Consider the following 26,991-nt stretch of genomic DNA (forward strand, 5'->3'; position numbering starts at 1 on the left):
TAGAGCTCATTCCAGGATGAGCAGCTTGGATGGGAGTTCAGACGGAAGAGTCTAGATTGGGATCCTGAATGTGTATGCCCCAGCGTGTAGACAGCACCGCCCGGCCTTTTGGAGGAGGCTGTCAGAGTGTCTTCCGAATGTAGACTCCTGGATTGTTGGAGGTGACTTCAACAACTTGGAGTTCGGGGAAGACAAGCAGGGTAGCACCTCTTTCTATGAGATGCCAGCGACAGAGCGTAGCACCTAGGAGCAGTTCATTTTCATGATCAGTGGTAGAGACCCGTGGACAGAGCCAGATTTCAGCAAGACACCTAGCAGCCTCCTCTTCTCCTTTGGACAAAGGAGACACGATGGATTGCTTGAGAGACTAGACCGTTTCTATGTTGGAGACTGGGCACCACAAAGAGGCAGCTCTATCAGGATTCTGGGAGGTACCATGATGTCAGACCGCTCTCTAGTAGTACTTCACTTGGATCAGCCCCGCCGAGGTCTCCCCTAGAAGGGGGTCCGCATTCCAAAGGACCTCCTGCAGGACGAGGAGATCCAGCAAGTCATGGCAAGGATTTGGGAGCAGTCAGAGATGACACCGTACGAGGACTGGGCTGCGTGGGTGGCCGATGCGATTCAAAGGAGCAGTGAGGAGTTGCAGGCTCACACCCTTAGGCAAAGGAGGAACCTTCAGGAGCGTGAGCGGGCTTTGAGGAGAGACCTCGCCTCCATCGAGCGGCTCAGGGAGCAGGGGCCAGGTTCTCAGTGGCTTAGAGACATATTCAAAAGCACTCGCGCCTTGAGCTTCAAGACACGGACATTTGGTGGGTTGAGTTCTACCACTCCTCCCGGGCCCGGTGGGTGTAGCAGGGGGACAGGATGATGAAGCAGATCTTTCAGACCATTGGGCCCCGATCAACAAGGACACAGCTGCAGTGTCTCTGGGATTCGCAGGGCCTCATGCACACTAACACGCAAGAGATTCTAGACCTGACCACGGGTTTTTACAGCCAGCTCTTTCAGATGGAGAGGATGACCCTAGCTGGTCTTGTGGCCCGAGATGTAGTCTGATAGTCTCGTAGGATTTATGCAACAGACTTGAGGAGCCTTTCACAGATAAGGAGCTCTAGGAAGCCCTCAAGTCTCTCGGTACCCAAAAGTGTCCGAGTGAAGATGGCTTGACTCTGGCCTTCTTTCAAAACTTCTGGGAGATTAACCTCTTTCTGTTTAGCTTGCCAGGAGATATTTGACATAGGTTCTCTCTCTCAGTCCTTGAGCACGGGGTGGATTTGTTTGATCCCAAAAGGGGGAGATAGGCCAGACATATGACAGTGGAGACCGATCACTCTGTTTGATGCTGTCTTAAGTTTGCGGTTATGGCCCCATCTTACCGACATCATTCACGACACACAGACTGGGTTCGTCTAGGAGCGCAGCATCTTGGACAACATTTTCACGTTCTGGGAGGCACTGGACTGGTCCAGGGAGGAGTCACAGCCGCTGGCTGTCCTTCTCTTGGATTTTGAGAAGGCCTACCATAGGGTAGAGTGGTCCTTCCTAGAGGGCACTATGCGGAGATTGGGTTTCTCAAACAGATGGATCAAAGGAGTTTCAGCGCTCTATGCAAGGAGCTCTAGTCAGATGCTTATCGGAGGGGACACCGGCGAGGCCTTTCCTCTCTCTCACTCGGTCTGCTAGGGCAGCCCACTCGCTCCCTTCCTCTTCTTGTTTGTGGCGGAGGCTTTGGGCTACTACTTGAGATCAGAGGTGGCGGGCCTCACAGGGTTGAGGCTCCCAATCAGACAGGAGGAGGAGCTTCTTGACACGAAGTTTGCAGATGACATGGCCTTGTATGTTGAGGGCACCACAGCAAGCCTGGAGAAAGTCATGGACTCCCTGGCTATCTACTGTGAGGCCTCGAGTGCACAGATCAACTGGACAAAATCCATAGGTTTCTTCACAGGCTTTGAGGAGACACAAGAGATCCATGAGTGGGGGAGTGACTTTGGCTTCAAATGGATATCGCGGGGCCGGACAACGAGATACCTCGGATGCCAGGTTGGTATTGACATTACAGCAAAGCAGCGGATCACCTCGGTCCTTGAGAGTGTTCGACGCAAGCTTCTCTACTGGAGCATGGCCAAACTCTCTAGCAAGTTGCGCCTTAGTAGCAAACCAGGTCCTTGCCACAGCCTGGTATATCGTCTCCTACTGGTGCTTTCACAGAGGATGCATTGGGCAACTCCGACGGTTGGTACGAAACTTCCTTTGGGCAGGTTTGGACGACATGAGGAACACTAGAGCCCGAGTAGCTTGGCAGACGATGATCATGCCGCAGGCATAGGGAAGCTTGGGTATCATTGATCCGAAGATGCAGAGCAAAGCCCTCTTGTGTAAGTTGGTGGTTCGTGGCCTCACCCCAGGTGCAGAGACGCTCCTCTTACAGCAAGGGCTTCTAAGGAACACCCCACGCACTGGGGGACAGTGGCAACCTTCACACAGATGGATCTTCTCAGGGAAGGGTTCCCCCTTGATGAGGAGCCTTCATAGGGTCTGGTAGAGACTGGCAGGGGGTCTCATTCATGCTCCGCCCAGATACAGAGAGGAGTTTGAGCGTCAGCCCCTTATGTCACACCCAGAGAGATCAGAGATCAGGAGGGACGTATGCTCGGACAATGGACTCACATTGCTTGGGCACATTGGGATAGTGGTCCGGCAGGGTCCTTTGGCCGTTGGAGAAGATTACCCATGGAGGCACAGGCGAGGCTTGATGCCCTAGTGCATCTGTGAGGGACAGGGCAGCGGATGTGCGAGATTGACTTAGCCATTCCTGAGTCCTAGTGGGAAGGACTTTGCGTATGGAGAGACAGTAGATCGTTAGGCCACTTTTCCCGTACTGATGTTCTCTTGAAGATGTTGATGCAGCGAGACAGCACACACCCCGGCTTCTTCCGTGTAGGACCTGGAGGCCTACTTCAGCCACTCACTGAGAGAGACCAGGAGATGGATGGGAGTCCTGATGAGATTCACTGGCAGATGATCAGAGTGGTGGGACGTTTGGGGAAGGAGTGGCACATTGACCCTCCCAGTATCTTAGAGCAGGGCGCCCCTAGATGGCGCCTTTGGCTGTGGGAGGGTAGACCCCTGAGGGAGGTCCACTAGATCTGAGAGAGTGGTTCTGGCCCTCCAGGGGCGGCCTAGCTGAGCAGGTGGATGAGGTGCCCTTCTTTTCCTACACCACACGGATTGGCAGGAGGCTTCAGATGGACTCGTCGAGGTGGACCCCCTCAAGGGAGAGGCATTGGGTGACCCAAAGAGTGCCCCGGGATGTTCGCTCAAGGTTTTGGACACGATTGTGGTCCAATTTGCGGCCAAGGAAGATTTCATACTTCTTCTGGCTGGCCACCCACGGAGGCTTGCCCATTGGACCGTGGTTGGAGCAGATGTGAGTGGAGGGGCAGTGCCATTGTTGCTTAGATGCTGTCCTAGAGACTATCCCGCACTGACTCTGGAGCTATCGCGCAGCGTAGTGAGGATTTGGATGGGAGCCCTTCAGAGAGACACCACTTGGGGGATGGTGGCCTACTTCACAGAGCGAGGACACGCGTTTCAGATTGATGAGATCTCTCCAACCTACCGGATACAGGGTCAGAGCATCCAGAGAATAGCACTCCACGAGGCAGTCCCTCCTGACGGACTAGCTCCTGCTCCTCCTAGGGAGGACAGTGTTTGGGAGGTGGTAGCCAGCATCATGGCATGGAACATTTGGGTGGCTCATTGCAGTCTTGTGATGGGTGAGCACCCGGTTCCACCCTCGGCTACCCTAGTCGCCATCTGGCAAGACATCATATACACATTACGGTCCACCTGGGAGTGTGGGACTCCAGGCTCCAGGACGACTATTGAGAGGCGTGCTCGTTTCTGCAAGGCTTGGCTTGCAGGAGTTTTCTACATCTTCAACCCCGCGAGGGATTCGTTGGTTGTACCGTCCCCCCACTTGGCTGTTAGCCCCAGTACCAGAGATTCCCTAGGCAATGAGCTAGGTTTCTCTAGAACAAGCCGGTTCCTTCTTTCAGCCTTTCCGGTTTTTTCCATACTCAGCACCTTTGGGGCTGCTGTCTTGTATGAAAGCTTTCAAGCATTAATAGAAGTTTCCTTTCTTTGAAAAAAAAAAAGCAAAGGGGTGGGGGGGAGCCCCATAGAGTGGAGGTTAAGATTCTCGAGGGGGGGAGACCCTCAGGATCTATGGGATTGGTGACACTATTAAACTTAATAGTAGTCAATTACAACCATAGAAATAAAATTCTCACAAATCTTTCAACATTGTGCATATTTGCTGGGCTATTTTTGGTGCTAGTCCAAGAACTTTGCTGCGCTGTTCCAAGATTTCTTTTAGGTAGATTCCAAACTTGTGGGTTGGATGTTCCAATAGATTCTTCAGATTACATCTATTGTTCCCATGACTCTCCCTAATGTGTGTGTATGCTGGACATTTTAGGAGCACGCGCTGCTCATCTTCTACTTCCCCTGTAGGGCAGATTTTTGCATAGCCTTGCCTCTCTTGGAATCCTAGGCCGCATCCATCTACCCTTCTCCACTTCTACATCATGTGAGCAAACAACATATTAGAAACCAATACAGGAGACTTACCGGAGCAACCTTGCATAAAGAGCTTGTTTCTAAATTTAGGAAGCATAACCCAAAGATTTTAATTTTTAGGAGTGGCATCATTTGAATACCAGACAATTTCACGTTATAACAATACTTACCAACATGTGGATTGGCAGATTCATATATAACAAAAGAAAGGGATAATCCAACCTGAAATGCACAAGTATTCTATCAGCAATGTAATCATTTGTAGCACACCATCATTGGACATATTGCTAATAAATGCTAATACTAAATAGAACTGGCAACACAAATGAAGTATCAGGCAAGACTTTGATAAATCATAAAACCTTTTGTTTTCTTAGCTCCACGAGAGATCTTAAACCTCATTACTTGCCCATAACTCTTAGGACTATAGGCACTTCTTATGAAGTTCAAAAGGCATCATAGAAATTTATCCTGACCTTGAGCTCTTTTAGCCAATTACCTGTGAGTGATTAAACAAATTCAATGTTGATTCCATTAGTCTAATGCTGTCCAACGAGGCTATCCTACCAAATTCTCTTCAACTATCAACATGCTTTGTCCAAGGACCTATAGCTCATTATCATTGTTTTGTACCATTTGCATGCAAGCATCCCTTCATCTTATTCTTGTTGTGATGTCAAGTCTTAAAAGTCCCTACTACCTTCTTGCATCAAATTTGAGATATTTGTTTCATCCAAAATTGCTAATCATTTACTGTTATGTCGCTTCATTCCCGCTTGATACTCATTTAAACACCCTCTCAAAAGAGTAAAAAACTTGGGATAGATCTTTGTTCATTTAGATTTTCCTTTCGTCATAATTTGTCCTAATACTTGCTCATAACTTACCCACATGTGAGAAGTTCCAGTATTTAGTTTTCCTCTTAAAAATAATTATCTTGTGTGCAGATTTTTTTTTTCAACGAAAAGACTTCTATAAAGTATGAAAAATACCCCAACAGCGCATGAGAAACAAAACATCCAGAGTGGCCAAACAATTTCTCATTAAAAAGAAAGCACCAAGTTTGAGGCTGAAAGTGCAACCTTGACACTCTAGTGGACTCTGAGAAGAAAGGTGAACCACTCTATCCCTAAGGAAAACAATCCTCTGGCAAAAGCCACCCGGAAAGATCCCTCCATGTTCACCCAAATGGCCATCAAAGTGTGTACAATATCTGTCCAAATAATGGCCAAAGTGTGTGAAGGATGGATCTAGGAGCCATCCAAAGCCTCTGTGCACTTGGATCCCCAAATATGCCAAGCTGTAATGATCGCCATAATCTCATGTGCCAGACTATTGGAAACAGGGGAACATAATCCACAAAGAGCATGACTCAACTCACTGTCTCGTCGAACTGAAGAGCCCAAGAAGAGGCATGCCTCTCATAGAAGACCTGAGGCCTCGAAAGAATGAGCAAAGACACCGAACCCCCAGTCATATAGAATGAGAAGTACATCCTCTGACCCATAGCCATCCCAAGAGTGGGTGTAGCCATCGTGTCTACTCACGAGCACCTCTCGTAGGAGGAAGAACCTGTAGAGCAAAAGGAGAGAAGGGCTAAGAAGGTGTTTGTGATCTAAGGGACGATGTTTTTAGAGGGTCCGATGCTCAATCTCTGCCAGCCCAAACTATTCCTCGGCTCTAAAGAGGAGGAGCATGAGTAGTAGTGGCTACTTGTTGACAAGATCAGTTCCCACTCTCTATTCCTTGCACAATCCTTGGAAAAATGTCCAAAGAGAATGCAAAACCAGTTTAGCCAGCTATCTCAATCTTCTAACTAAAAAGAGAACCATCAGCATTAAGCACAATATGATCATCCAAGATGTAAGGGTCTGAAAACAATACCCCTAACATGAGGCACCCCATTCATCCTAATCGCCTCTGTGCTGAAGTAGGTACACCCGAAGCAGGGGGATCTCAGTGATCACCCTAGATGCAGCACCAATGATGGGAAGAAGGCGAAGATATACCTCAGGAGGACCAAAAAACCGTGAAGAGGGATGTCACCTTTCTATATTCTTCCACAATGTCAAACCCCAAGGACAAAGAAGAAAGGAACATTTTTTTGAAGCTAAGGGCTAGGGGGCCAGCCCATAACACTACAGAAGCATAAAAAAACACCTACAAAAGATCCCTATCCAACAAACAAAACGAACATATAATAAACATGTTGAGAGATCTGGAGGGAAGGTTGCTAGCATCTAAATCTTTGGCCTAAGATTTGGAGGGGTGTGACCCATGAATGCTTGCAAAGAGAGTGGGGAACTCTCTGATTTGATGTCCTTCTTGAGCTACTACATTCGATTGACTAGGCAAACTTTATACTTGACCAAGCAACCATGTCATCACCAAGATAGTAGAGGTGACGAGCTGACAAGGATACTAACATCCGAGGTGATTTGACCGCAAGACCACATGGTGGATCCACCGGCTTCATCAAGGTGGTGCACATGGACGAGAACAAGGTTGTAAACATCCGTGGTGGCCACCTGACACGACAACCACGTGGTCCACTTCAATACAAGTCAGAGTCACTCAAGGTGCACAGGGACCCGTTATGATGCAATTGAAGAGTCAATGGATGACAAGACTTTGGCAAAATTGGATATCCCAAGTAATTAGGACACTGAGCAACAGAACCTAAGAAAGAGGAAATAACCTAAGGACAAAAGAGTCACGTTTGCATTTGACTTAGGGAGCTCAAAGATAGGAGGGCAATTATGACCATAGAAGAGCGAGTAGAACCTTCTACTCTTCCAGCAAGACGAAATGAGACTTGTTGGTAAAATAGGGAGGATGAGAACACATTGAGATACATTATCATTATGTCAAGGGAGATTACATGCAGGAGAGATTAACTTGATCTAGTGTCCTACACATCCCAATGCTGCTCACCAATGCTCTACCAAGAGAAATGTTTGAAGCTTTCTACAAAGCTTAATGCTTACTTCCGTTCGATGATTGATCTATCGCCTTGTACATATTCACACTATCAATATTGGAGGATTTGAAAGATATTAGTGGTTGGTTAGTGTGAATACCTCACCCAAGGGACACTTTTATCCTCCCTTGGGCTAGTTAGGGCTATTATTATGCTTTTATTAGGGGGTCCTTCCCCCCTTGGGCTAGTTAGGGCTATTATTATGCTTTGAGAGTACTCAATTCTTAGTGTGTTATACTTTCCTTCATCTTGCAATAGTAGTACTACATTTTGCTTCATTGCTAGTTCTCTCCCCTTCCCCATTTCCAATGATCATTGCTAGCCTTACTACATGGCAGATTTGGAGATCAAATGCACACACGATCCCTTACTTTTTTTAAAGGTGAAATCTTTGATTGATTATATTACATGAGTAGCAACCTCAAAGCAAGGTGCTACAATTACATCAACTGAAAATTTCAGTATATGCCTCAGCCAGTCCCTTGCCAACCTTACACACACAGCACACACACACCGTCACATACACACTTTTTTGGTAAACCTATTTGTATTTATATCACAAAAGAAGTCTCTAGAAAGGGAACATGCAACTGCAACATCAAAAGATGGCATTATAGGATAAGTATGGATAATCCACATCACAGGCACGTAGACAGTCGAAGAATGATTGCCGCAGAGATGCCCAAAAGAAATGAAACTCGGCTATGAATCACAAAAACTCTATGGTTTCGGCCTCTCCATAGAGCCCAAACTGCCCAATTGCAAACCCAAGTGGAAAAAAGGCCATATCCCTACCTAACAGGGCGGACCCCGAGTATAACCAAAAGAGCTTGCCGAAGCAAGCACTAGGAAAACATGGTGGAAGAAGCTGCCTTCAGTACAAATAAGAAGTCACAAGTAAAAAGACAATGTTAGAAGAGAAGGGCCATGGACTCTATTGTGACCATATATATGTGACAAGTAGTAGGAGCGATAAGCTGACATGCCAAGATTTGTATATATGGAAGAACACCAAACATAACCAGCCACAAGAAAACCTATTGATGAAGAGGGAGTTCGCAAGCCCAAACACACACACACACACATTTTTTGGTGTATGTAGTGTTGGACGGTTGGTGTTGCAGAGAGAGAGACATGAGAGAGAGAGAGAGAGAGAGAGAGAGACCTTGCTCCAGCCCCCCCACAAGTACCCCCTTTTTGGGTTCCATCCTCTTCCAAAGACATGGCTGAATACTCTTATGAAAAAACTTTTCAAAAGGATCGATTAGTTCAATGTAAAAAGAAAAAGCAGGCTGAAGGTCAGCATGACCCAGTGCATGATTCTATTGAAGCACAATTGGTTTATGATGTCATGCATGAAGGATTTGCAAACACAAGGAAAGAGTGGAAAGACTCTGTTCCTCGGTTGGTCTCATGGTTGAAGTGGATGAAATTGTGGATCCAGTTAGAGAATATGCCAAAAATGCAGTTATTTTATTTTTCCCAGGTCGGATGCCACCTGCTGCAGAGATAGGCAACTGGTTGACCCGCACACTGGCTGGCTCGTTTGTTCGGAAGGTACACTATGCAGCCAGAGGTTTTTTTGAGGTCATTATGGTAGATGAAATTCACAGGCAAATGCTTTTGGAACATTTCGCTACTCTTTTTTACCCAGCAAATGGTGCACGTTTTGCCATGGTCTCCCACAAGGGATTTTCAGGCTTTGATCCGACACCGCTGTCTAGTCTGGGTTGAAGTTGTAGACTACCCGCAATGTATGGCTTCACTCTTGCCTAAAATTACAGTAACTTTAGGCAAAGTGGTTTGCCCACCACGGCCTAATGGCAACTCAAATCGATTTTGTATTCTCTGGGATACTGATAATCCAACACCATAGTCTTATTGAGTCACGGTGAACAATGTTGACATGGGAAGTGCTTTTCTTAAATTGAAATGGGGATTATTTGTAGGGGCTTGCTTTGAATGTAAAAAATTTGGGCACATGGCTTCGCAGTGTCCAATGAGTTAGCATAAAATGCCTCCTGCCACTTTGCCTGTTCAAATGCCCACTAAGGATGCTCTTGTCTCTATTGGGAATAAAAATAAAGGTAATAGACAATTTTTTGTGAATCAGGATAAAGGAAAACTTCGGTGGTTTCAAATGGGACTGCTTCTTTCCCTTCGCTTCCTACCATTCAACCCTTAGCAAAAGGACAGAAACCTCCAATTGATGGATGGCAAAGTCCAAGAAAAGTTATTTCAGTTCGACGACCTCCACCCCCTCGCACTTGGAATGGTGCATCTTCCAGTGGAAACTCTCCCGAGGTCAATTCACGAATTGGGATCACATGGGCTGCAGTGACAGCTAGCAGAACCCTCTTCCCTGAAGAAGAGGTTGCTGATTTTCTGTCCAGTCCTCAAGCAGATGTTTCTTCTCAAGGAAGAGGCCCTGACCCTGAGGTAGAAATGCAGGGCTGACATCCTGAAGGTTGCTGCTGTACATAGATGTTATTCTCCTATAAATATCTGTAAATATGACTGCTCATATCAAATGCTTTACACTTAAGGTTCAGGGGATGTGTGAGAGTAGGAAATGGAAATCTGTGTGGCTGTATATCAATAGATTTCAGCCTGACATAGTGGCATTACAAGAGCACAATCAACATGTTTATGAAGGAAAGACAGGTCATTATTGTGGCTATGATATCTTTTATGCTGGGGAGCACTCTTTCTCAGGTGTAGTCTTTCTGATCAAGCATGAGCTTCAGCCAGTTATTGCTTTAAATGACAATCAAGGCAGATGGATTATTCTTCAATGCATCACTCAAGGGCGAGGTGTTTGAATTTGCTTTTGTCTATGCACCTCAATCTTCTCGGGATAGAACTGCAATCTGGGATGCCATGCAACGATATCCATGGAGATATCATAACTTTATATGTGGGGATTTCAATAATGCTCCGCAACAGGGTGACAATACATCAGGAAATACTCATATGTGTTAGAAATCAAGAGAGTGAGAGAGCAGGAAGCAAGAGAGCTGAACGTAGTACTTGCAATAGAAGAAGTGACTGTTACACGAAGTGGGATGGGTTTTGTCTAAGTGACAAAACCTTATCCTTCACTAACCGTAGTTAGTGAACTAACTATGGTTAGGGGGGAAAACCTCTAAAGGAGGGAAAAGTTCCCCTAACCTACTTATTACATTACATTGGTCACTGCTGAATTATAATAATAATTCTAACACCCCCCTACAGTGCCAATGTCATGTACAAGGAAATGATCAATTACCAAAAGGATATAAGTTCAGGGCACTACGAAATGCCTCAAACTTTTCACGTTAAAGTACTTTGGTGAAGATGTCTGCAACATTGTCATGTATTGACACATAGATCATACTGATCTCTCCTGCATGCAACTTCTCTCTGACATAGTGATAGTGAACCTCAATGTGCTTCGTGCGAGCATGAAACACTGGATTCTTTGCCACTGCTATAGCACTCTGACTATCAGTGAGAATCGGAGAAGGACCCTACAATGAAAGATGAAGATCAGCAAATAAACGACGCAGCCAAACACATTCAATTGTTGCTGTGAAAGCTGCCCTATACTCAGCTTCACATGAGGAGGTAGCCACTATAGACTGTTTCTTGCTCAACCAAGAAATGCAAGCATGTCCTAGAAAGAAACAATTCCCATTGGTGAGCTGCCTAGTATCATAGTCTCCAACCCAATCTCCAACCCACAATCTCCAACCCAATCTGAGTCACTGTAAGCATGCATCTGCAAGTCATCCCCCCTAGGAAACATCAAGCCAAAAGACTTTGTACCTTGCAAGTAACGGAAGATGCGTTTTACAGCCTGCCAATGTATAATCTTTGGGCTGTGCATATACCTGCTCACCTGAGAAACTGAAAACTGAATATCAGGTCGTGTATTGCAGAGATAAATGAGGCATCCAACAACCTGACTATAGAGTGTGACATCAGTTGATTCACCCGCATCATGCATTGTAAGCTTCAGCCCTGGCTCCATGGGAGTGGACATAGGCTTGCAATCATGCATGTTGAATCTGTCCAAGAGCTTTTGAGCATACTTGGACTGAGACATAACAATGCCACGTTTCTGTTGAATAAACTAGATTCCCAAAAAGAAATGTAACAAGCCCAAGTGTGACATATCAAATGTAGCTTTCAATTGGGCCTTGAAATCTGCAATTACTTCCTCATTTGATCCGGTGAGCAGCATGTCATCTACATAAAGAATGATGACCAGAATATCCCCCCCATCCTTCTTGATGTAGAGGGTGCTCTCAGTTGGACTATTGTGCAACCCCTTGCTAGTCAGAAAGGCATCAATTTTGGCATACCATGCATGTGGGGCTTGTTTTAGCCCATACAAATCTTTATTCAGCTTGCATACCTGAAGTGCATTTCCTGAAATTTCAAAGCCCGGAGGTTGTTTGACATAAACCTCTTCCAACAAGTCTCCATTAAGGAAAGCTGTTTTAATGTCCAACTAATGAACATTCCATTCAAAATTTGCAGCCATGGCTATAACTGACCTGATGGTTGTCATCCTGGATGTAGGAGCAAAAGTCTCCTCATATTCTATGCCCTTTTTCTAAGCATATCCTTTTGCAACCAGCCTTGCCTTGTACCGATCAATGGACCCATCTGGTTTTCTTTTGACTTTGAAAACCCATCGTGTACCTATGGCATTCTTACCTGGTGGCAAATCCACAACATCCCAAGTCTGATTTTTATGAATGGACTGCAACTCATCGTGCATGGCATTCATCCAATGCACATTATCTTTTGCTTCTTCGAATGTCTCAGGCTCCTCCTCATCAAGAAGAGTACCTGCATAAGCTGATTCAACTGAATAAGCTCCCTCCATGTGCCTTACTGCACTACGCATTTTGCCAGGCAATGGAGCTTCAAGCCTACTCTCCCTGAGAGTCTGAAGCAACCAATGCAGGACTGCTTTGGCTGCATGTATCTCTTGAAATTCTTGCCTGACAACTTCATCCACACCCTGAGGTTGTACCAATTCATCTGGGGGCTGAATCTGTAATTGTGGAGCTGGCGGAGGTTGCTGTAAATTCTGATTTTCAGCGGGGGAACCAAATGCTATAGGAAGCATCCCCTCAAACACATCATCTGAAGAGGGCGGAATCTGAAATTCAGCATTTGTATGTGCAGAAATTTCAGAGAATATGACATCTCTACTCACTACAATCTTGCGTGTAGCAAGATTGTAGAGACGATAGCCTTTGCTTTGTGAACTATATCCCACAAAAATGCATTTTAGTGCCTTATCTAACAACTTGTGTCTGAACTCCAGAAGCACGTGGGCATATGCAACACAACCAAAAACTCTGAAGTGGTCCACTGAAGGCTTTCTCCCATACCATGCCTCATAGGGAGTGATTGTCTTCAAAGCCTTTATAGGAGCCCGATTTAAAATATAGTTTGCACACATGAGGCCTTCCAGCCAAAACCTGTGAGGCAACTTCTTACTTGTGAGCATGCATCTATCCATTTCCATGGTGGTGTGATTCTTCCGCTCAGCTTTGCCATTCTGTTGAGGTGTAAGCCTCACTGTAAGCTGATGCATAATGCCTTTTTCTTTCAGAAAAGTCTCAAATTCATGAGACATGTGCTCCCCCCCTCGATCTGTGCAAAGTGTCTGCACCTTGTGTCCTGTCTCATTTTCAACCATAGCCACAAAGTGTTTGAAATGCATAAACACTTCTGATTTTGCCTTGAGACCATAGACCCAAGTGTAGTTGGTAAAGTCATCTATGAATGTAACGAAATAGAGATAACCCCCAAAAGCAGGTGTCCTCATGGGACCGCAGACATCACTGTGAATAAGCTGCAATTTTCTTGTAGCTTTCACTGCACCATCCTTCTTGAAGGGAAGCCTATGCATTTTGCCAAGAATGCAACCTTCACATGCATGAGGAGGAGGCGAGTCCAAAGGAGGTAATGCATCAACCATATCATGCCTCTGAAGTGTCATTAAGCTGCCATAGCTCATGTGCCCATACTTGGCATGCCACAACTCCGCATTGTGCATTGCAGCAGTGGGAGTGCTAACTGATAATGCAAGATGGGATCTTTTTTCATATAAATCAAGCTGAAAAAGACCCCGATACAAAGTGCCAGACAATCTCAAAGCATATTCATTTTCTTTGTCTCTGACTGCACACTTGTCATCATAAAAAACAACCTGAAATCCTCCTTGATTGAGTGAAGACACTGAAAGCAAATTCTTCTCTATACGTGGCACATAGAGTACATCTAATATTCTGAAATCTGTGCCATCGAGAATAATGTCTCCCACTCCATACACTGAATGAGAATAATTATTTGCATAAGTTACCTTCTTCTTGGTGGGTGAAAAATGCAAAGTCACAAACAGATTTTTCTTGGAAGTGATGTGCTTTGAAGCACCACTATCAAAATACCATGTATTTAGTGTCTCATCAACACTGAAAGAGCATTCATCCTTTGAAGGATCGTAACTGCAAGTCAAAAAAGCATATGGGTCATCATCATTACTGGCTGTAGTATCTGAACTACCCACTAAAAAAACTGAAGTGCAAGTCAAAAAGGCAAAGTGCTCTTCAACCAAGTTGGCTGCAACATCTCCTCCATCATGGCAATGTGGACCTGATGCATTTGATACAGCCATACCGGAATCCCTTTTCTTTTCTTTGGCTATGCGCTTCTTGCACTCTCCAATATAATGACCTGGCTTTTTGCAGTAATGACAGATGCCCTTCTTTTTCTACTTGTTTGTATCACCATGTGCCTTATAAGAAGGCTGTCCAGAATCAGCTTTATGCTGATGTGTGGGCTGATGGGCATGTGGCTTATGCTGCCCTTTACCCTTGGGCTTGAACTTAGAGAGCATAGCATGCTCGCCAGCCCGGGTTGCCATATTTTTGCGTGTTTGTTCCTCCTGCAACAGAAGCCCTACCAACTCGTGAAAGGAGAGAGGATTGCTGCCCCCCCTCAATGACAAATTCAGCGAGGTGTGGAAACCAAGATAGGACTCACGAAGAGAGTTCAGAGTGGTGGAGATCATCTCTGAATCCGGAATGACTTCATCAATGTTCAGCAATTGTTCCCTGAGATCCTGAAGCTTCGTGAGGTGAGAATTCATGGAATCTCCCTCCTCCATATGTGTATGGGAAAGTTCTCGCTTCAAAAAGGAAACTCTCGCATCGTTTCTTGCTGCAAACACTCTCCAGTATTACCCAAGCTGCCATAGATGTCTTGCATGACCGAATATGAGGTATAATGAACCGCTTGACAGAAAGAGAAATTACTGAAAGAGCTTGTGCATCTCTAGAGTCCCATCTTTTCTGCTCTACTGTGGGAGCTCCTGGAGTGGCTGCTCCAATTACTTGTGCTGTATTTGTACCTCTACCCCTGCCTCCAGCTGTAGGAGTGATAGGTATAGGCGTTGCATCTGGTCTTTCTTCATCTCCATTGACATAATCCCAAAGATTTCTCCCAACTAAGATATTTCGAACCATGAAACTCCACAAGGAGTAGTTGGTGCCATCCAACTTATCCTCCTGTGTGAGAACCCCGAACACCTCATTTGAGTTGTTATGTGCCATTTTTGCTAGATAAACTCAGAAATACAGCAAAATGAACAAGTAAAATCCCTTCCTGGGATGTAAGATGCACAAGTAAATTCTGCAAAGAAAAATATGCCCACAGTGACAAATACTGTCACAGCCTGTCAAAGGCTCAAAATGCACCACACTGCTCTGCTCTATGCCCAAAAATCTGCAAATAGAATTTGCAAAAGGTGGCAAAAGTCTGCAATTCGACTCGTACTGAGTCCAAAAATGTTTGCAAACTTCCAAAACTACTCTTTTACTTGCAAAATTGCAACCCAAATGCAAAAGCCCCAATTTCTTGTGGGAAATTGCATACAAAAGAGGGCAAATGGTCTGAAAGCCCCAAATGTTGCACAAATTGCACTCTGCCTGCAAAAGCCCCAAATTTCTGCAAGAAATTGCACTTAAAAGGGGCAAATCAACTAAAAGCCCCAAATTTCTGCAATTCTCTGCAAAAAATGCAAAAGCTCCCAAAATGCAAACCAAACAATGGTTCTCTGCACAAATGCCTATCAGAAAACACCTTCCAAGGTCCACCTGCAAAGAAAAACTCTGCACGAAGTACGGGCTCCTCAACTTGTATGGAACTGACAGTACGGAAATGTCCGTACGAATTCCGTACAATGTACGGGCTGTGTACGGCGAATTTGTACGGAGCTCTGTATGACGGCGACTTGTACGGAGCTCTGCGTTGACAGTACGGGATCCATATGTGTGTACGGACAGCGGTGCTACTGTGCAGAAATGTACGGGGTGTACGGGCAGTAGGTACAGACAGCGCAAGTACGGCTTGGTACAGTACGAATGATGTGACGCGATGTAGCGGAAGACTGTACGGTAGAGGAGCGCAGGTTGTACAACAAAGTGTACGGGCTGTAAGGAATCAGTCCATACAGATTGAATGGACGACGAGCAGGAAGAGCAAGGAGCAGGGTAGCTCAGCAGGAAGCTTGCGGGCAAGGAAGCTAGGGGCAGGGTCTTGCTACTCTGATACCAAATGTTAGAAATCAAGAGAGTGAGAGAGCAGGAAGCAAGAGAGCTGAACATAGTACTTGCAATAGAAGAAGTGACTGTTACAAGAAGTGGGATGGGTTTTGTCTAAGTGACAAAACCTTATCCTTCACTAACCGTAGTTAGTGAACTAACTGTGGTTAGGGAGAAAAACCTCTAAAGGAGGGAAAAGTGCCCCTAACCTACTTATTACATTACATTGGTCACTGCAGAATTATAATAATAATTCTAACAATATGTTAACCCCTAAAGGCATGCATGGTCTCAATTACTGATCTTATCAGGCATGTCTAGATCGCTGGTATAGTGTAGCTCCGCAACAAAATGATGATTTTACATGCAAAATGTGGATTGACTATGCCTTTCTGCATTCAGATCATGCACCTTAAAATTGAAGAGTGATTTATTCCATTCGAAACAAATCATACAACAGGTGGGAGAGAAAGTACTCTATCCCTAGCCTCAACAATGTGGCAAAAAAGCCATGGGGGTGGTCTAAAATGCCACGACATCCCAAAAGGGGTCAAGTGAAAAAATAAAGAGCAGTCCCATGTCCTCATGAAGGATATAAGTCTCCCACGAGCTACCAAAGAGGTGCCTGTACACCTCTCCCACTGACTCCTAATAGTGAAGATAATCTCTGCCCAAATGGAAGCGAGAGTGTCAACCTCCGTGCATAAATGGTCCCCAAGGACAAAAGAACATCGCGAACACCATATCCGCCATAGGGTGATGCTGGAAATCACCTCCCAGGCTGATCCTGCAGCTGAAGAAGGCATGGAATCCTGTGCTGGTACCGGTACCAAAAGTAAATCCTGCGGCTCCATGATGCTGGCCTCCGTGGGACCCTGTCTCTGGCGACGCTGCATGAAGAAACCGAGGTCTCTTGGCTTTGACTCAAAGAGAGTAAAGGCTCCAGATCCTCTCCCCCAAAGAGCAGCGCCCCACGTCATCAGAAAGGACTCAGATGTAACATATGAGAACAACCTGAAGATACCTGTCCATACCACTCTAGAGCTGGTGCAACTCCATAAGCAGTGCTTGCTAGATTCCTCTGCAAGTTGACAACGCATACACAAGGAGGGTCTACCCAACTGCTGGAGCCAAGTACCCACAAGTATGGCCCTATGTATAGTGAGCCAAAGAAAGTAGGAGAATTTCCTAGCTCTACTCATGCCCCAAAAGTGAGTCCAGTAGCTCAGCAAGAGCTCTGCAGTAAGTCCCTATGCGTGCCAATGCTGAGAGGCAGATGGAATGTGATGAGAGTCTCTCTGTTGAAGCCTGTAACCTGCCCTCGTCGAGTACTGGAAGAAAGAAAGAGGATGAACGCCTGCCACCGGAGCAAGCCATGCCCACTCACCTGGGTCCCAGTCAAGCTCTGCAAGAGGTCGACCCTGAAAAATCCAAAGTCTCCATCTAATATCCTCTGCAATGGTCAACCTGGAAGGATTTGTGGCCCATTCCTTACCTAGGCAACCAATGACCCTGACTCTCTGCCAAAGAAGCTCCTGACGATCCAGGGGCTGAGTGGGATACAATCTGTGAGAGGAGTCTGTCTCAAAATAAATAAATGGTGCCGGTCCTAAGCGAACTCCAATACATAGCCCAGCCTCACTAAACAACCTGACCAAGTAGAAATGGGATCAACATAGGCTGGATCTGTAAGTACATCCCTCCACTCTTGAGGAATGGCTCTCATGATCAGTAATCTGGTGGCAGCAATCTGTCTAAGTGGCCCATGTCTATCTTTGATCACCTCCTCTGACATCTCCACACCTTCCCTGAACCAATCTCCGACTGTCACAACCCCCTGAGCATGCCATCTGGCTAAGGGAGTCCTAAGTTTTGTACCAAGGGAAGATCCCTGGTACCGAACTAGGGGGTTATGGTAAAGTGGCTGTCGGGCAATTTTCTCTTTGGAGAAGAGAACTACTCTGATGAGGTGCTGTCGAAAATGATCCCATATCTGAACAAGCCTTTTCACAAGCGGTGAGGAAGGCTGAGAATGCTGGTCTGTCAGGAAGATCCAACTGACTCTGCCTGCCCACTGACCTGCTGCTCTGGGGGTGCACTGGTGAATCCCATGCAGTAGGAATTGCTTTCATGGCTGATCTCCTAGAGTCAAACCTCTAACAAGAAGTTTGACTAAAAGGACTCTGCTCTGCATCTCCGGATCAAGAACCCCAAGTCCTCCCTGCGAGAAAGGTAAAGTGATGGTATCCCATGAAACTCTGGCCCTAGTGTCCTCAGAACCATCCCCACCACTCCACAGAAAGTTCGGAAGCAATCTCCTCACCTGACGAATCGAGTCAGCATGAAAGCACCAACACGATGCAACATACCACATAGTCGCTAGTAGAACCTGGTTGAGTACCAGCGCTCTTCCGGCCAAAGAGAGTCTAGCCGTACTCCAGTATGCTAGCTTTCTCCGGATACTCTCAAGAACTCGGGCAAACTGTTGCGTCGGGGACACCTCAATGCCAACCTGGAAGCCTAGATATCTCGTCGAGGTGCCTCTGGATATCCATACAAAGCCTCTGTCTCCTCCCCATGCTGGGGTATCCCACCGAGCTCCAGTCCAGCTGCCTTTTGATTTGTTCCAATTGACAAGTCCACCTGAGGCTAGGTAGAACTTGTCAATTGCATCCGCAGCAGTAGCAAGACTATATGCATCTCCTCTGACTGTCAGTGCCGTATCATCAGCAAACTCAGTGTCCAGAAGCTCATGCTCCTGCCGGATAGGCAGATGAAGGCCCAAAGTGCCATGACTGGTAGCCTGCATAAAGTATCCCATAGCCTCTGCTACGAAAAGGAAAAGATAAGGTGCAAGCGGGCATCCCTGTCGCACCAATCTGGATAGCTGAAAAGCCGGTCCTCTGCCTCCATAGACCACCATCCTGCTAGAAGAGTGAGAGTAAAGTGAGGAGACCCATAAAATCCATCTATCATTGAAGCCTAGCCTCCTCATAGTGCCCTCCAAGAAACCCCAGTCCACCCTGTCATAGGCCTTCTCAAAATCGAGAAGGAGAACTGCAATCTCCTACTGACTCTCCTTCGCCCACTGAGTGGCCTCCCAAAAAGTGAAGATATTATCCAAGATACTCCTATCTTGGACAAATCCTGTCTGAGTAGCTCTGATGATATTTGGTAGCATAGGCTTTAAACGAAGGGCCAAGGTCTTTGCTAGGATCTTATAGGCTGTCCCTAAAAGTGTAATGGGTCTCCAATTACGTAGGACTGTCTTGTCTCCCCCTTTCGGGATGAGACAAATCATACTTGTGCATAATGCCTCGCCCAAAGATCCTGTATCGAGAGCCTCTGAAAACGCACAAAGTATTGGTCCAAAGTATTCCACCCTCCTTTGGCTATACAAGAACCCAGGCATTCTTATTTTTTATCTTTCAAAGGCATTTCTTCTATGGCGGATGTACTTCAGGATGATGGCACTCTTTTATCTTTTTCTATGGCTGCTAGCAAATATGGTTTGGGAGCTCATTATCATCCTTTATGGCATCAAATTTCAGAAATGCTTCAACCGTTCTTGCCGGTACCTCGTTTAGAACTTCAGAATAGACTTGAGGATTGGACTCTACATTCTTCTTCCCCTTCAGCCCGTCCTTTGAAGCTCTCACATTTCACAGTGCCTTCTCTGTATAAAGTGTTATTACTTCCGCCTTGGATTTTTGACAGAGCAAATTCTGTTTGGCATATGGATCGCCAACTAAAGTGGTGGCGAAAGCGGCTGCGTCTCCTTTGGCATTATAAAGTCCCTCTTCGACAACAGCTTTTCCTTTGGCGAGTCCTACTTGGCATTTTTCCATCTGGCCAGTTACTTGCACATAGACATATTGCTCCGGTTGGTTGCCACAGATGTCTACACTCTGCTGAATCTGTGCTTCACATCTTCTAGCACTGTCCACACTCTACTAATTTCCTCGCTCTCATCCGACAGGAGCTTCGAGCGCGATTTCCTACTGTCACATTTGGCAGGTTCTTCTGGTTGTTTAGTTTTCATCCAACTAGACACGGTTTTGATTTATTTTTTGTTTGGGTGCGCTTCTGGGCACTGTGGACTCTATGGTTGGACCGCAATCATAGAGTTTTTGGTGATCCTACTTTTTCATCTTTTGTTTTTTTGAAACGATCTCTGTAGCAATCGTTTTATGATTGCTTTCAGACTCATTTGATTGATCATGATGTATATACAGCTTACACTGAGATTTTCAATTGAGTAGTAGTTACTCCACTTTTGAAGTAACTATGAATGTAATTATTTTACAGAAATAAAATATTTCTTCTTACAAAAAAAGTATGTAGTGTTGGACACCTTTGCGAACTACTATTTTGAAGTTCAATTCTTGAAGCAAGAGGAGCCATTTGGTTATTCTTCCTATTGTACACGGACACAAGATAAAGCAATGCTTGATGGTCGGTGTAGAAGACAAAATCATTTGCCAATAGATAGTGTTCTTAATACTATACACCATTGCTAGGGCTTCTCTTTCTATTGTGATATAGTTGATCTCCGCATCATTGAGTTGTCGACTGGCAACTATATTATTATTAGTAGTTCCCAAAGAGGGAGCATGCAAATACAAAGTCAGAAAATCCTGTCTCTCTCTCTCTCTCTCTCTCTCTCTCTCTCTCTCTCACACACACACTTTTCTTTTTTGGTAATATGGAGTGCAGTATATTTTTATGCTCATAAATTTACATGATGGGAGGTCTCCGAAATGGAAAGTATCCCAAAGATCAGAAACATAAAAAGAAAAGCTCTATGCAAGAAGCATCCATATCACCCTCATGGCAGGCATCATATAAGGATTGCCGCAATGAGGCTCGGAAAGATTCATATGACTTGTGAATCTGCCGACCCAAGTATGCCAAATTATGCTCACTCCAGATTGTCCAAAGAGCCCAATATCTCACCCAAGAGAGAAATAGTGAGTATTGAGACAAAAACCTCATAAATCTGCCAAAGAGCCACAAATGTTTCCCAAATCTGTGACTCGGGAAATGGAGCCGAAGATGATCTGAAATTCTCCTGAGGAGGATCCTAGAACATGGGCAGTGCCAAAGCAAATGAAGAACAATCTCTGAAGGAGCCTGACATCTTAAACATGTGGATGGTGCAATGCGACATTTAGCAAGTGTGACCCCCACTGACAAGGTGCTTGTCATACATCTCCAAAGAAAAAGTCTTTGTTTCAATGGCATTTTACACTTCCATAACATCCCGAGATTCTTCCACCACCATGAGAGGGGCTTCCGTTAATGCCACAGAGAATTAGCATATTGCTGAATCCATGGAGCAAGCTGAAGTAGTCTGTACGCTTTGATGGAGGTTAAGGCAGGAAGAGGAACAAGATGAGTGCATGTAGCAAAGGGTTGCAATTGCCAATCCGTAAGGCTGTCTGTGTCAGCCACAGGAGGAACAGGTAGAAAAGGATGTAATAAATCAGCAATTTTCTTCCATATAGACCTATGATGCATTCCCAATGCATACGAAGCAATGGCCTGAGGAAAAGATAAGGCATAGCCCTGATCATCTACCACATCATGTATGTATCTAATCCCCAATTTCATGAGATTGTATGCCCGAACAGGTTCCTGTAAAGCGAGTGGAATGTCAAAGATGGCACTCCAATGAATACTTTCTTTCGTCATTGAGTTTGTCCCCGAGCAATTATCAGGAGCCCATTTGACCTTAGAAAGTACTTGTTTCCAGTCAAGTATCAGAGCAGTAGAGAACGGACAGCCAGGTATCTTCCCTACAAATCACCCAATGACAACCTCCCAATGATCAGTAATCCAATGACCATAAGCACAAGTCCTCATGTTGACATACATGGATGCTAGCATACAAGTCCATGGCTATTGTTGGTGGAAAAAAGTATGCAGTATAGTCGCCTTCCTTGCAAGTACATGATATCTTATATTGAGGACATTAAGTCCACCATGCATCCTAGGAGAGCACACCAATTCCATCTCCATCAGTCTCAATGCTTTCACAATAGTTTTTGTCCTCCATAACATCTCCATAGCTTGAGACGTAAAGGCTGAAATATCCCTGGAGGACCAATGCAACAAAGGCAAATAGAACTGGACATAGGACATTACAATGGACTGCACTATTCTGAGCCTGAATATGCTTGTGCCAAAAAGGATGCAGCCCCAAGGATTTTAAGACCAGTCATTTGTCCTGTGTTTGTAAGATGATCAAGATACATTAAAAGGGGATGGGTCGCAATGGCATAGAAGAGAGCACTAAGAGGGCAGCCCTGTCTAACTGATCGACCCAATCTCCATGACCGAGATAGATGACCCCCAAGAATGCACTGAGAAGTAGAGCCAGAATAAAGCCAGTAAACTGCATTTGCCATTTTGGGACCAAAGCCCAACTTTGTCATGATTTGAGAGATAAAATCCCATTGAACAGTGTCAAATGCCTTAGCAATATCCACCTGCAATATAAGCACATCTTGATGCGAATACTTAGCATATTCAATTGCAGTCAAGGCATTGGATTTATTGTCATGGATTTTTCTTCGCGGCACAAACCCATACTGATGAGGATGAAGTCCCGCATCCAGTATCCTGTGAAGCCTATGCACAATCATTTTGGCAATGAGTTTGTAAACTACAGGCATCAAAGTAATAGGCCTCCAATCTGACATATGGTCACAGAGATGTTTTTTGGGCACAAGTTTGACTATGCCATGCTTCCAAGAGAGCGGCAACTGATTTTCTTGCCAGGCAACATTGATCATTTTCAAGAGGACTTCTTTCAAATCATCCCAAAAAGAAATAAAAAATTCCACCGTAAGGCCATCCCAGCCAGGGGACTTGTATTTGCTGAGGTGGAACAATGCATTATCAAGTTCTGTGTCAATAAAAGGTCTCTCCAAGGTAAGAGCATCATCCATTTCCACCATTCCAGAAACATATTGGAGAAATTCAGTCCTAGTATCAGTCATTTGATTTGATAGGGAACCAAGAGCGGAGAACAATTTCCCATGGGGCGTGGAGGACAACGACCTGTCCCAAAGAAGCAGCCAGGCCAGGCAACTATTCACACATATAGTCCGAGAAGTTAACAACCTCAACCCATACAGGACAATGATGTCGTATAAGACTTTGATAATCCTTGTTTGGGGACTAGGGCATAGCATGTACCATCTGCTTCTTGTAAAACAGGGGAGAGAACTCAAGAAGCATGTGCTTGACGAAGCATCTGATAAATGCACCTCATAAAAGCCTCTGGAAGCAAAATACACTCCCTCTACAAAGCATCCTCCAAGGATGGACTTAATCCACTGCGCGACATCACTGGCCGCTGAAATTCTTCCTGGAAAGAAAATTATAACCGCAGTTTGAGACAACTTCCTGAGAGGATTCACGAGGGACGGCAATTTCAATTTGTACGTGACCTCTGGAACCAGTTTGCCCCATTCCTGTCATGACTGCTGAAAGTCATCCTTAAGGGTGTCAAACACGTACTGAGATTCCATAGTTCATCATCTTGTGATGCAGGCTCTGATAGGCGGCGCTTAGCATCTACGGGTCTTTCTTTTGGAGCATATGTACAAACATCCAAACCTGAAGCCATGATTGAAATACGACAAGACAAGAAGGAAAGAAAGAGCAACAGTACCAGAGTGTAGAAGAGCCAGGAGAGAGGCAAAGGTACACACACACACACTATGCACACACCTACACACACACACACACACACACAGACACACACACTTTTTTTTTTGTAATATCCAGTCCAGTATATTTATATGCTCATAAATTTACATGATGGGAGGTCTCCGAAATGGAGAGTATCCCAAAGATCAGAAACATAAAAAGAAAAGCTCTATGCAAGAAGCATCCATATCACCCTCATGGCAAGCATCATATAAGGATTGCCGCAATGAGGCTCGGAAAGATTCATATGACTTGTGAATCTGCCGACCCAAGTATGCACAAATCTGTGACTCGGGAAACGGAGCCGAAGATGATCTGAAATTCTCCTGAGGAAGATTCTAGAACACGGGCAGTGCCAAAGCAAATGAAGAACAGTCTCTGAAGGAGCCTGACATCTTAAACATGTGGATGGTGCAATGCGATGTTTAGCAAGTCTACACACACACAATTTTTTTTTTGTGAAACCAGTAACTATAAAATTAACATGAAATCAATGTACATGACATTAGACTCCAAAGAAGAGCCTAATGAAAGAACTCAAAAATAGTGAGAAAACACTTCAAGGCTAGTAACATCCAAGTCCCTCGCAGCAAGTCTACACACACACTTTTTTTTTTTTTTTGGTGGTGAAGCCAGTAACTATAAAATTAGCATGAAATCAATGTACATGACATTAGACTCCAAAGGAGAACCTAATGAAAGAACTCAAAAACAGTGAGAAAACACTTCAAGGCTAGTAGCATCCAAGTCCCTCGCAGCATAACTATCATATAAAGATTGCTTGAGGGACATTCTGAAGAAAGCATATGCCTGAGGAAACTGTTGTCCCATCCTAAAATGCAATCTTTGTGTCCAAATAGTCCATAGTACCCAAAAGCGAACCCAGTGAAGGAAAAGAAGGAATGGAGACATCTGAGGTGAGAAGCATCCAAACATCCAGAAGAGTTTCCTGAATCTGATAGAGGGAAACCGGAGCCGTAGCAAATGAGAGACATGAGTGATCAATATTCGAGAGTGCGGGCAAGACCATAACAAATAGGAAACTGTCTCATGGTCATGAGAGCAACGGGGGCAAGAAGAGGAAGCAATACGGCGTGCTTCCAATTTCACCCCAATGGAAAAAGCTCCCACTATGCATCTCCAAAGGAAGAGCCTCTATTTCAATGGCAATTTAGCTTTCCAAAATTTCTTGAGTTTTGATTGCCACCAAGATAAAGGCCTATCCAAATTCCAAAGAGTGTTGGCATGCTTATCAATCCATGGCGGTGGAAGAAGAAATCTGTAGACCATCGAAGATGTCAAATTATGTAGTGAAAGTAAACAGGTAGCAGGAGACAAGGAAATCAGATTCCAGTCCAGTAATCTGTCCTGAACAAACAACGGAGGAACAGGAACAAATGGCTGCAACATAGTTGTAAGTATTCTCCAAATGGGCCTATGATGCAGACCCAAGGGGAATGTCCTGCAAGCTTGTGGAAATGAAAGCACATAACCATGTTGATCCACCACATATCCGACAAATCTTATGCCCAATTTCATAAGATTATATGCTTTAATTGGTGCCTATAAAGCAAGAGGAGATTCAAACACCTTGCTCCAATCGATGCTTTCCATACAAAGAGAGTTACCATGATGGGAGGAAGCACCTGACCATTTAGCGTAAGAGAGGATTCTCTTCCAGTCATGAATAAAAGCAGAAGAAATAGGACAGCCAGGAATTTTCCCCTGAAATGTGGTCATGACTGCTTCCCAGTGATCTGTAATCCAATGCCCATATGCATGAGACTTCATATTTCCACACATAGCTGCTAGCATAATAGCCCATGGCTGTTTTTGCTGAAAGAAATCAGCAATCATAGTGCTCTTTCTTGCCAACATATGAAACTGAAGAATGAGAATATTCACTTCGCCATGAGTCTTAGGAGAACAAATAGACTGCATGGGAAGTAATTGCAAAGCCTTTTTGTGAGATTTGCTTTTCCAAAATATCTCCATAGCCTGGGACATATAGGAAGCCAAATGCTTAAAAGACCAGTGAAGAAGAGGCAAGTAAAATTGCACATATGCCATAATGATAGAATGGACTATCCGAAGTCGAACATGTAGAGGCCAAGTTGACAAGTGCCAGTATTCCAGCTTCTTGTTAATTTTTTGAAGCACCCATTTAAGCTGTTGTTGAGGGGTAATATTCCAGCCAATGGGATACCCTAAATGCCTCACAGCGGTATAAGGAGAAATAATGTGACCTGGCCAAAGAAGTGCATGCCACTCAGCTTCTTTCAATGCTAAAAGAGTCGATTTCTGAAAGTTGATATGCAGTCCAGCAGCTATGCCAAAATCATTCAAAGTATGCATCAAATGAGAGAGGTCACTTTGAGAATTCCTGGGCATGAAATATGAATCATCAGCATATGCCTGTGCAAGAAACGGCTGTGCCCCTGGAATTTGCAAGCCATGAAGCTGTCCCTGTATCTGCAAGATGGTGCATATGCAACAATAACGGATGAGTAGCAATAGCATATAGTAGGGAGCTAAGAGGGCATCCCTGTCTCACTGAACGGGTCATAGTCCATGTCCTTGACAACCCACTACCAAGCAGACACTGTGCAGTGGCATGAGAATACAACCAGTAAATAACATGACCGAACCGAGGGCCAAATCCCAATTTATGCATTGTCTGAGAAATAAAATCCCAATGGACAGTATCAAATGCTTTCGCAATGTCCACTTGCAGAATGCAAACATCTTGTTTGGAATATTTGGCATACTCAATTGCAAGCAAAGCATTGGAAATAATGTCAGTAATCTGCCTTCTGGGAACAAACCCATACTGCCTGGGATGAAGTTCGGCTTGCAAGATAAATCGAACCCTAAGGACAATCATCTTGGTAATGAGTTTGTAGATGACTAGCATAAGAGATATGGGCCGCCAATCAGCCATTGTCTCACACAATCTTTTTTTGGGAATCAATTTGACAAGCCCATGTTTCCAAGAAAGGGGAGGAGATTGTTCTGCCCAAGCATGATTGATCATAAGAAGAAGAGTGTGCTTGAGATCACCCCAAAATGCACGGAAGAATTCAACAGTCAATCCATCCC

The 26,991-nt window shown here is 44.9% G+C and overlaps 1 protein-coding gene across 2 annotated transcripts in view; it reads right to left on the reverse strand.

Annotated features, from left to right (window-relative positions):
- Positions 1 to 26,991, reverse strand: part of LOC147893901 (sulfate transporter 4.1, chloroplastic-like) — a 253,154-nt gene that overhangs the window by 48,764 nt on the left and 177,399 nt on the right. For both annotated transcript variants that reach the window (XR_015542224.1, XM_087385809.1), the window contains exon 13: positions 4,758 to 4,809. Coding sequence is in view for 1 of the 2 variants with exons in the window: in XM_087385809.1 (XP_087241935.1) it covers positions 4,758 to 4,809 (52 nt within the window). In the remaining variant the exon portion in view is untranslated. The remainder of the gene's footprint in view (positions 1 to 4,757; positions 4,810 to 26,991) is intronic.

This window comes from Dipteris shenzhenensis, chromosome 15 (assembly GCF_047967505.1).
Source record: "Dipteris shenzhenensis isolate YYH24624 ecotype China chromosome 15, Dip_SZ_1.0, whole genome shotgun sequence".
In the NCBI taxonomy this organism is placed as follows: domain Eukaryota; kingdom Viridiplantae; phylum Streptophyta; class Polypodiopsida; order Gleicheniales; family Dipteridaceae; genus Dipteris; species Dipteris shenzhenensis.